This window comes from Heterocephalus glaber, unplaced genomic scaffold (assembly GCF_053883595.1).
Source record: "Heterocephalus glaber isolate CG9 unplaced genomic scaffold, H.glaber_assembly_v1.0 deba00001662, whole genome shotgun sequence".
NCBI classification, from domain to species: Eukaryota; Metazoa; Chordata; class Mammalia; order Rodentia; family Bathyergidae; genus Heterocephalus; species Heterocephalus glaber.
In genome coordinates, this window is record NW_028258403.1 from 12,493,604 (window position 1) to 12,506,058 (window position 12,455).

The following is a 12,455-nucleotide window of genomic DNA, read 5'->3' on the forward strand; positions in this document are numbered from 1 at the left end:
TTTAAAGTAATGCTTCCAAACTACCATGTTATTAATGAAGTTTGCTGTGAATGCTACACAGGCAGAAAAATGGAAAAGCAATGGTGTCAGGTTACAATCCTAAATGCAACTAAATGTTTGCGGCAAGTACATAAAGAAATTGGTCATACTCAAGGAAAAATTTAAAACTAATGATGTTTACAAATCATTTCACTAGAATTTTTGAGTTGGATGCCTGCATCTTTCTACATTTGTTGGATACATTATTAGAATACAGATATTGATGCATATGTTGCTAAAATATTAAAGAAAAGTATTTCTCCACCTGAGATGGAAAGAACTTTGTATATAATAATTTAGAAGAGAAGAAGAAAAACAGACAGGAGATTACCATAAATATTTGCATGTCCTACAGCATTTATACACTGCCTGGGTCAATATAAATACCCAATATATGCTTACTGCTTAATAAATAAGTATTTCAAAAAACTAATGGGGGGAATGAATTTATATGATTTAAGTGTTGACTATATGAAAGTTGCTTCCCCATTCCAAAAAACACCAAAAGAAAACAGGTATATAACATATAACTTTGCACACAGACTAAAAAAATAATTAAACTTGAATAAATTAAATTTCAAATAAAAGAAACTGAGAGCTCATTTATAATTTTATACTCACACAGAGGCAGCTAACCAGGCTAGACAAGTTGACATGTCGTGGAGCAAACATATGAAGTTGCTGAAGGCAAGAGATGGCCTGGGCTTGAACAAGGCAGTATGGATTATCTTGCATAACTGCACAACCCAACAGACAGGAAGTCCTCAAGGTAGAAACTGAAGTACTGTTAACTAAAGTAAATGCCAAAAATTTTTAATAATTGATCTCTAAAATCATTACTCTTTGAACACATTATCAGTTTAAAATTTATTTGAAGCTTTAAATTTAAGGATCCATGTGAAGCAAAATTTCTGCTACAAAAGTGGGAATAGGGGCTAGAGGCATAGCTCAGTGGTAGAGCATGTGCAAGGCCGTGAGTTCAATTCCCCCCACTCCCAAACAGCAAGGATGATGTAGGTCACAAATATTTAGATTTCCTTACTCTTTTTTTTTTTTGGTACCAGGGATTGAACTCAGGACCTTGCACTTGCGAGGCAGGCATGGTGCCACTGAGCTAAATCCCTAGCCCCAGATTTTCTTATTCTTTTTTTTTTTGGTACCGGGGATCAAACTCGGGTCCTTGCGCTTGCACAGCAGGCGGCAAAACCACTGAGCTAAATCCCCGGCCCAATTTTCTTATTCTTAATTGAGATGTTTATTACAGCAAAAATCATTAAGCAAAGAACAACCTAAGATTATAAGTTTTAACAAATTTTCATGAAAAGTGGAATTAGAAATTGCCAATAAATTTAGCCCTGCTTATATTAGTTGAGTTACTTTCATGTATTATAATCATACACCATGTAATTTGAATAGATCAGAACATGAGTTTTTGGACTTATTTATTTACTGGTACCGGGGATTGAACTCAGATCCTTGTGCTTGTGGGGCAGGCGGTGGAACCACTAAGCTAAATCCCCAGCCCTGGACTTATTTACTTCTTAAAAAGGGATCAGAGCTTTTTAAACTACTCTACTTCATGTCTGTAATTTTTAAGGGTTTCTTGTTTTTTGTTGGTGGTAGAAATGGGGATTGAACCTGGAGTTTTGTGCATTCTAGGCAAGTGTTCTACTACTGAATTGCCATCTGTAGTACTTTTTAAATTTTTTATTTTTAACAACAATCTTGCTAAGTTACTCAAGCTAGCTGGCCTTGAACTTGGGCTCATTTTGCCTTAGCTTTCCAAGTAGATGGGATTATAAACAAGGAAGCATCTTTAGGACATATCTTACCTTTCTAAATATGGTAAAAGAAATAAAGCTGAGTGACATTTATACATTTATTTAACAAAAGATACTAAGCATCTACCATGTGCCAAGCAGACTAAGAACCAAATTCATTATTATGTGTACATTTTTTTAAGTAAAACATCACAAAAGCAGCCTATGCATACCTTGCAGCTCTGGACCTAATGTGGTAATAAGGGCATTCAAACAGCGTCCAAGACTTTGGTGAACTTCAGCATGAGTAGGAGGCACATTTAACAACAACATTATAATGAGAGAAAGGGTAGGTTCCACATGTACATGAAAGAGTGGGCCAGCAGAATCGATTAGCAGTGACAGAGAATGTAGGGCCCAGGTCTGTGAAGACAAAGAGAAACAACATATTAGCATTTAGAAACATAAAGGACATTCACTTGTTCTTTGTTAAAGAAAGTGATAAAGTAATGGCAAAGTATGTGTGTTCTACTACTAATTTGGAAAGAGAAATAGAGACCCTTAAGAGTCTGAGAAAATTCTCTTCTTTAAATATCTATTATATCCAGTATAAAACCAACTCAGAGACAATCATCAAATTTAGAATGATATAACTAAGCCTTATAACTCAGCCTTATAATTCCAAGATAATGTCTGGTATTTTAGCTAATAGCCTGAATCAAATATACTTTGGTGAAAAGTGTTTATTGTTTAATCTATAGAAAAAGTGCAAATTCAAATTTTCAAAAAGATTCAACACACACACACACACACACACACACACAAAGATTCAACAAAATCTACAACTACGTGCAACATGGACTAATTCCCTGAACATAATGTTGAATGAAGAAAGCCAGACATAAAAGACAACATACTGTATAATTCCACTTTGTGAAGTATAAAAGAAGGCAAAAATAATTTATGCTATTATAAATGAAGATGGTCACTCTTCTTGATGGGTCATATAGTTAACCAGAAGGCAGCATGAGAAGAATGACTGGGGGTACTGATAATACACTGTTTAGGGACCTAGGTGCTCATTATACAGTGTACCCAGTTTATACACTGTATTCATATACATTACACTTATGACAAGTGCACTATCATTTACATCTATTAGTACATATTCTGGTTTAAATGAACCAAAACTGGCCACATATTCACTGAAACTGAATTTTAAGTAGGTTCAGTTAGGTACGAGACAATATGGAGGACACTATTAATAATGTGCTAATTCAGAGAAGGAAAACCAAATTAGAAATATTAAAGTCTGATGAGATGGAGGTTAACTTCAATCTTTAAAATACTAAAAAATTTGAATTATCAGGTAAGAAAGGGAAGGAGAAAAGTAAAAGGAAACAACTTAAGTGCAATTATCAGAATGACATGGGTAGAAGGGAAGTGGATAGATCATCTGTAGACGCCAGTACTTTGGGGAAATAACAGGTGGTTTTGGGGACTGGAATGAGAAGTTGACTAAAGAAGCAAAAAGCAGTTTGTCCAGATTTTCAGTAGGGGAGTGGCAAAATGAAAGTTTTTTAAAATAACAACTTTGAGCTCATCTCTAGAGAATGGTGGAAAGAAAAGAATCTAGAAATAACATTACCTATTAGGAGGCATTAAGAGTTAATCAGATAACATGTGAAACTAAAGAAGAGGTAAGATAAGGAAAATAAAAGAATAGGAGGAATCAACTCATCCCAGTTGATTATGATATCAAGAGAGTAATAATTTTATTGACCATGGGTAATGTTGCAGTATTTTATTTTATATTTTTGGTTTTTTAAGACAGCGTCTCACTATGTAGTTCAGGCTGGCCTTGAACTGCTGGGTATCCTGCTGCCTCAGCCTCTCAAGTGATGAGCATCAAACCCAGCTACTATGATATTTTATTGAAACAGGTAATATATGTACAATAATATGGTATGGTGGCAAAGAACATGGGTTTTGAGCATATGATCTATGTCATGACCAGATTCCATGATTAGCTTTTTAGCTATGACTAAGTTACTTATTACATTCTATAATCCCCAGTTTTAATTTCCCTTTAAGGGACTATGTATGTAAAATAATCTTGATAATTATGCTAAATATTTAGAAGAATATAATGTAATGATTGGTATCTATTAAACTCTCCAAAATAATAGGAGCTATTATTATGATGGAAAGGTGATTCATTTTCAGAAAAAGATACTGAACTTGACTTTAGACACTTTGAGTATGAGAATATAGATTTGAATTTTAAAATTCACCAAAGTTAACAATTTTTGACATTTACTATGGGGGAAATATTATTCACAGGTTATTAGTGGTCAGTAAAAACAATCTGCATAATCTATAAAAAGCATGAGCTTCAAGGAAGATATCATATAAGGCACTCACCTGCACATCTGGAGAAGTGCTGTCCTGAGACAAAGTAAAAAGGATTCCAACGCAAGAGTTCAAGTGTTGAGAACTTACTCCTCCTAAATATCTATGTAGAGATCCCAATGCCAATGAGTGTCCTGTTCTGGTAACCACATCTCTTGCTGATTTCAATCTGGTAATTATGAAACAAAAATAAATGACAAGCACTGAAAACAAAACAAAGCAAAAACTAATGCATCTATGTTGTCACTTAGGCAAAGGTTTTTTTTCAGTACCAGGGGATGAACTCAGGACCTTGCACTTGCAAAGCAGGCGTGGGGCCACTGAGCTAAATCCTCCACCTAGGTAAAGCTTTTTATAAGAATATTTACAAAATTAAGAAATACATTTACTACAAACTGATAAAAATTTTGAAATAAGCTGACAGGTATCTTACAAAGGAAAACATTATAAATAAAAAAAGGTCTTCACATTATTGATTGTTTCAGTATAACCAGTTTTATGTCTTTCAGATGTAAACACACATAGACACAGTTTATAAGGTAGGCATTATTACTACTTTACCATTAAGTTACATTTTAAAAACTCACATGCTGACAGCCAGGCATGGTGGGACATGGCTGTAATCCCAGCACTTGGGAGGCCAAAGCAGAAAGATGCCTGCAAGTTTGAGGCCACCCTAGGCTACATAGTGAGTTCAAGGCCAGCTTGAACTGGAGACTGCCTGAAACTCACAGCAATCCTTCTGTCTCTGACTCCCAATGGCTGGGATTACAGGCATGTGTCACTGAAGTCTGATCTATACAAAACCGTATCTTAAAACCATAAACTTTTATTTGTAATTGTTTTGGTTTTTTTCATATTACTTTTATATTTATCACCTCCTTTATCTTAATATTCCTAAGGAGACTGGACAATACAGTATTAACAACCTTCTAGTTGGAATAAAGAAAAACTGGGTGAGAGGATAAAGTAACCTACCAAAAGCTACTTATGTTTCCTGGTCTACATTCATCAGCTTTTCCTCTTCCTGTAGATTATTCTTACTATCATCTATATCTGACAATATAACATTGAGTAAATTTCTCACTAACCTAAAGTCCATTCCATTGATGGTCAGTTAACATTCACATAACAGTGATCTTTCTCTTGCTATATACAAAGATTAAAGCTGAGGTAGTATCTTTTGTGTATGTGTGTGGGGGCAGGATGTGAGACAGGGTCTTGCACCATGTAGCCCAGGCTGGCCTTGAACTCACAATCCTTCCTTGGCCTGAGTGCTAGAGTTACAGGCATGTGGCACGACACCTAGCTTGAAGTAATAATTTTAAATTTCAAAATCAGCAGGTTTTATGGCTTGGGTCTAGATGTCCCCCAAAGCCTCATGAAGTCACCGGTGGGGTTTTTCAGAAATGTTTGGATCTAGAGTGTGTGATGCTGGGATTGATTCATGGTGCAATGCTAGATCAAGGGCATTAGGATTAAGGGTATGAGTGCTACTGCCCTAATTACCCTGGATAAGATATAAATGCTAGAAAGAGCTATGGTTGATCCTTGTTCTACCTTCTCCCTGTCATGAACTGTCTCTCCTCTATGATGCCTGTCTGCCAGCCACCTTGCCTTGGGACCAGCTGATTATGGACTGAAATCTCTACAAACTGTGAGCTAAATAAAACTGCCCTCCTTTAATTTTGGGTGTTGGGTATGTCTCAGCAACAAGAAAAGTAAGACAGCAAGCTAAGAGGGTTTTCCTTTGTTTTAAAGCACTCATATATGTCAGTTTTTCTTTTCTTTTCTTCCTGCAGCACTGAGGATTGAATCAGGGAGTGCTGAGCTACATCCCCGGTCCTATTTAAAAAAAAATTTTTTTTTGGTACTGGGGATCGAACTCAGAACCTGGTGCTTGCGAGGCAGGTGTGGGGCCACTGAGCTAAATCCCCGGCCCTCAAAATTTTATTTTTAGACAGAGTCTCACTAAATTGTGTAAATTAGCCTTGAACTTGCAACTGGCCTAAACTGTATAAACTGGCTTTGAACTTGCAATCTTTCTGCCTCAGCCTCTTAAATAACTGGGATTACAAGCATACACCACCACCTGTGGCAATCTTTCCCCCCGCAATCTTTTTGTTGTTCCCCCTCAATCTTAGAATGAAGTTCTAACTAGTTCCAACAAACCAGCAAGCTATGTCCAGTTTTGACATGTAGCTCATGAGTATTAAAATAAGAAATTCACTTACTTGTCAAAGCTAACTTGAGCTAATCCAGCAGTAAAAGCTCCATCATCAACCACTTGGGCTAGCCTAGCCCATGCCTCTGCAGCTGCACACCTCAAAAGGGGGTTATGACTTTCTAGGGCTCCCATCACTAATGTTAGGGCAAGTCTTCTCATTTCTTCTGAGGCTAAACTTCCCTTGGAACCAGCCATGTACTGAAGTACATAAAAAAGAATCCAAACTTACATGTGCAACAAATTCTCATATCTAGCTTAGAATGTATATTCTGGTTAACCAAGTATGTTCATATTTTTAAAAAATCAGAACACAAAATGTACATTGACCATATAAATAGACTTTGATCCTCCCCATCACCCAAAAAGCACTTTAGAATTTTATCTTCAGGCAAACAATATAGCAATCAATTATCATGGTAGCATAAAAATGTTCAGAACATTCATAGTCTATAACAGGAATGATCAATGAAGCTTACAATATTTTACTTAGAAACAGTTAAGTCATAAATATAACCGCAAGTTGGATTTGTTTCATCAATTCTTGGTCTACTTTCATGTGGAGAAAAAGTAAAAGGAGAATCACAAATCCTGAAACATTTTCTTCAAGAGATAAAAACGAGGAAAACAAAGCTCTTTAAAAATATCATTCCCAGGGCCGGGGATTTAGCTCAGTGGTTTTGCCGCCTGCCGTGCAAGCGCAAGGACCTGAGTTCGATCCCTGGTACAAAAAAAAAAAATCATACCCAAACCTATGTTAGCCATGTTTTTAAAAAAATTAAACAGAATTTTAGTTTTTTTTTTAAAAAAGAATTACCTTCAAGAAATTAGAAATGGAAGAAACTATATGTAATTGAACTATTTGCTGACGAGCTCCTTTTGTGTGCTTTATACTGTTTGTAAGCTGTTCCAATATAAGAAGCCTAAAATGAGAAAGAACAAGATTTAAATGCAAGTGATAAGATTTAAAAGATAAAATAAGTCAAAGGGAAGCTGAGTATCTACTGCTAATTTGCTTTGTTGCATTATTTTGTTGGAACTACTAAAATGAGACAAATTATCATTGAACACAATACCTTACAAAGAGAAAACATAATAAGCAACAGAAAAATATTTTAATTATGGGCCATTCTGATAGTAGGGAAAAAGTATTATTTTGTGAAAACTAATTACAAATGCATCACTTAAAGATTTTACCTGGGCAAAATAAGGTATTTCAGTAACTACTTTCTAAACAAAAAATATGTAGAAGTTACTTGCATTGAGTAACTAACTTCCAATAGAAGTTAGTTATTTTCCCCTCTAAAAACTGGATACAAGGGATGCTTAAAAGCAGAATGGTCCTCAACTCTATCTATCTATCTATCTATCTATCTATCTATCTATCTATCTATCTATCTATCTCTAACTACCTACCTACCTACCTAGCTACCTACCTAAAAGCAGGAAAGGTTTCTTGAGAGATAGCTCCTGAAAGACAGGAGGAGTCCTGAGTGGGTTGCCACCGAGGCCCTTTGTCAGGGGTAATTTATACAGCAAAGTCACAATGTGGGTACAACATGGATCAAACTATAATCAACCAAAAAGATTACAAGTATAGCCACTTAGGTAATATTGATCCAATAGGGAAGTGGGGCATGTAGCATAGGTATTACAGCTAACATCATTAACCTTGGCTTATCTATGATTTCTAAAACAGGAACATTTTTGGGAAGGAATGGGTCCAAGTGCTCAACATTATTTAAACCTCATATTCTAAATTCTTTAAATTACTGCAGAGGCCAAGTGTATTGGCGTATACCTATAATCCTAGCATTGTGAAAGGCTGAGGCTACCCTGGACAACTCAGCTATTTAGCCAGATCCTGTCTAAAAAAAAAATACTGAGGATGTAGTTTTTTACAAATAATCTCCAGTAGTGGAAAACAAACAAATTATTGTAGAACTGTGGGGTTTTTGTTTTTTGGTACCAGGGAATGAACTCAGGACCTTGTGCTTTTGAGGTAGGTGCAGGCCACTGAGCTAAATCCCTGGCCTTGCTGTTTGTTTTGAGACAGGGTCTCACTATGTAGTGCAGACTGGCTTTAAATTTACTCCCGAACTCTTGATCCTCCTGCCACAGCCTCCCGAGTTGGGATTACAGGTGTGTGCCACCACTCCTGGCTCTACTATGTAGAATCTAAGGGTGAGAACACCCATTTCAATAACTGGTGCTATGGTTGAGGTAAGTGTCCCCCAAAGGTCCACATGGTAAACACTTGGTTTCCAGCTTGGAGCTACTAGGAAGTGAGGCCTTATAAGGTCTCCTGGTAACTGGACATGTGCCCCTGAAGGAGATTATGGGAACTTGGTCTCTTCTTCCCTTCTAACTTCCTGACCATGAGATGTTTGCTTTTATTCTGCCATGCACTCCTGTCATAATATGCCACCATAGGTCCAAAGCCATGTGCCAGTAATTATGGACTGAAATCGTTACAACTGTGAGCCGAGATAAACATTTCCTCTTTATAAGCTGATTATCTCAGGTATTTGTTATAGAGTCTGAAAGTTGACTAACACAAGTGGGAAGCTAAAATTTCAATTATACCCACAAATTTATTCAATCTTGATATAACTACACAAAAATTTATATGTAACATATGATGCTTAATAGTACCAAATTTAGCCTTCTTACAAGGTGGCTTATATAAATCTCTCTTTGTTTTTGTGCCCTAACCAGTAGAAAGTGTTGGAACCAACACTTCATAGCTTTTTACTAGGTGTCTAAAACAGATGATTTTTCCTCTTAATTAAAAAAAAACCCCTCAGTTGTCACCCAGCAAAAACACATGAACCCAAAATTATCAAAAGTTCAAGTTTCAGCCAATTCAACAAAGAAATAGATTATGAGGAACTCAAAAGTCTATTGCCCAATAAGCATTTCTATGTAAGTTTTACTGTTGGCCAACTATTTATTTTAATACCAGTACTTCTTAGTTCCAAATGCACTGCTTCATTTTATTTATTTATTTTGTTTGTTTGTTTTTCTTGGTACCAGGGATTGAACTCAGGTCCTTGCGCTTGCACAGCAGGCGGCAAAACCACTGAGCTAAATCCCCGGCCCACTGCTTCATTTTAAACACAGCACCAACTTATATCATCTATAGTTAAGGAGAAGCAGCACAACCCTTTAACCCCAACTATACTTTAAAAATGTATTTGGGATCATACCATATATAATACAATTTTAACCTTGTTTTTCTCATTTAACATTACCTCTTTAGCACTTCTCAAATAATTTTATTTTTTGATACCTTTGGTGAACCTAAAATTCATTGTACATACCTTCTATAATTTATTAGCTATTCTCCCACTGGTGAGAGGAATTTTCCAATGATCACAATCCTAATTATAAATATATATATCAAAAAAAATAAATATACATATCATTTTTGGTCTAGGGTTGAATGACTGGTCTAAATGTTGAAACAGCTATTTATACAGCTTATATTAATCATTTTTCATGTCCTTATAGTACAGAGGTTTAAATTCCTTGAGATTAAAGATACATAACCATGAAACAAACCACCTCATTTTTCTATCAATTTCTTCTTTAAAATACTATTTCTAACTCAAGTATTTCCTTTCATCCCTTCTCTCCCTTTACATCAGGAAAGGTGAAATAATACTGAAGATTATTATGCAGGGTGTGAACTGTCTTGATAGTAGTAATAATACTTCATAATTTATCTTCATTCCTCTATTATTTTGTGTTTGGCTTTTTTTTTTTTTTGGTACCAGGGACAGAACTAAGGACCTTGGGTTTTCAAGGTAGGCAGCAGCACCACTGAGCTAAATCCCTGGCCCAGCAGGCTTTTAAATGTACTTGTAGAACATAAAAGGCAACTGCACTGAGTAGGTAAAAACTGAGTATTTTATTTAACCTTAGTGAATTTCTAATCATATCCTTGAGTCCTGAACTAGATCCCTATCATTGTGCTGAGGCTAAAAGGCTTAGATATAGTTCTGTTCCAAATGACAATTCTGTTATTAAAGCAAAATGGATATGGTATAAAAAGTCCAACTGTGCAAGAAGTTAAAAGAAAAAGGAAGGTGTGAGGCTATGTGCAAATCATATGTATTTCCCCAAAGCAGTATATATAAAATCAATTCACAGAGTACAATAAAAATGGTGGATCACTAAGAATTTAGAAAACCACACTATTCCAAAATTCATCAATTATCCTACCATGTATTAACAGCAACCGCTAACATTTTGGCATCTTCATTCTTAACTTTCTCAATGGCCTATGGAAGTAATTTTTAGAAAAATGATATCTATAATTCCAGCTACTTGGAAGGCTGAGGCAGGATGATCCAAGTTTGAACCCACCTCAGACAACTTAGTGAGACCCTGTCTCAAAATTATATAAAAGGGCTGGGGACATAGATCAATGGTAAAGTGTTTGCTTAGTGTGCTTGAGGACCTGGGTTTAATCCCCAATGAAAGAAAAGGAAGACAGAAAAATGCAGGGAAGGAAGGAAGGAAGGAAGGAAAAGAAAAAACTGGGGTTACGTTATATATACTCTGTGGGTGTGGTGGTGCCTGTCTGTAATCCCAGCACTTGGAAGGCTGAGGCAGGAGGATCACCATGAGTTCCGAGGCCAGCTTAGGCTATATAGTGAGTTCAAGGCCAGTCTGAACTACACAGTGAGACCTTGTCTCAAAAAAAAAAAAACACACACACACACAAAACAATACCGGGGCCAGGGATTTAGCTCAGTAGCTCCGCTGCCTGCCTCGAAAGCGCAAGGTCCTGAGTTTGATCCCCAGTATCAAAAGAAAAAACAAACCAAAACCTAACCAAACAAAACATTATACATACTTTGTTAATAACTTGCTTGTTTTTCCTCCTAAACAGTATTACTGTGGATTTTCTCATCTTATTAACTACTGTGGTAAAATAATTTTCAGTACTAGTGTGGTAATAAATTTATTTAACCAATTCCCTAGTTTGGGACTTAAAGGCCACTTTTAATTTTTATTATAAGAAAAAATAGGGGCCGGGGATTGAGCTCAGTAGCACCATGCCTGCCTCGAAAGTGCAAGGTCCTGAGTTTGATCTCCAGTACTAGGGAAAAAAAAAGAAAAGAAAAAATAAATATCTTACATATAAAAATTTTTCTGCCCAGGGCCGGGGATTTAGCTCAGTGGTTTCACTGCCTGCTGCGCAAGCGCAAGGACCTGAGTTCAATTCCCAGTACCAAAATAAAAAATTCTCTGCCCGTTGTTTAAGGCATTTTTTTTTTCAAGGACATATTTATGGCTGAATTGCCTTTTAGGAAGATTATAGAGGGTAAACAGGATGTAAAGGAAGAATTAACTGTATGGTCAAGCTCAGAAGTTTAAAGACCTAAAACATTATTAGATCATATACTAGATATGTTATAATGTAATTGTCTAATGTTATTACAATTGCTTAAGGTGTGAGCTTGAGAATTTTGTTATAATATTATATAATTTGACCTTATCTTTGTCACTTTCTCATTTATGAAACAAACTGCCCAACACCCATAACTTAAAGGAGTGGTTTATTTTGGCTCATAGTTTCAATCCAAGGCCTGGAACAGAAAAGCTGTTCAACTCATGGAAGCCAGGAAGCAGACAGAATAAACACGAGCTAGGAACAAGCACATACTTTTCCAGGTCATGCCCCCAATGCATGCACCTCTCATTGATGCCCAACCTCTTAACAGCACATTCTGCAAATGAACTCCTCTATGGATGAATCCACTAATAAGTATAGCACCCCTATGATTCAATCACCTTCCAAACACATGAGACTTTGGGGGAAATTGTAGATCTAAATCATAACAGAAATACCTGTATTACTTTTTTGATCACATTCATAGGTCAAGACAACACATGAACAAGATTAATACTTCTTTTCTGTATAAAATATTTTGTCCTTCTAATCTTAGTGCTTTAATATTAACAATGCAAAGTTTTCTTATTTTCAGAATTCTACAGTCAGAGCAAGC

The 12,455-nt window shown here is 36.0% G+C and overlaps 1 protein-coding gene across 16 annotated transcripts in view; it reads right to left on the minus strand.

Moving 5' to 3' along the window:
• Positions 1–12,455, minus strand: part of Heatr5a (HEAT repeat containing 5A) — a 120,260-nt gene that overhangs the window by 47,978 nt on the left and 59,827 nt on the right. For all 16 annotated transcript variants that reach the window (XR_002389104.2, XR_002389105.2, XM_021243828.2 and 13 more), the window contains 5 exons: positions 7,253–7,358; positions 6,446–6,636; positions 4,224–4,380; positions 2,033–2,222; positions 661–830 (listed from right to left, as the gene is read on the minus strand). Coding sequence is in view for 14 of the 16 variants with exons in the window: in XM_021243828.2 (XP_021099487.2) it covers positions 661–830; positions 2,033–2,222; positions 4,224–4,380; positions 6,446–6,636; positions 7,253–7,358 (814 nt within the window). In the remaining 2 variants the exon portion in view is untranslated. The remainder of the gene's footprint in view (positions 1–660; positions 831–2,032; positions 2,223–4,223; positions 4,381–6,445; positions 6,637–7,252; positions 7,359–12,455) is intronic.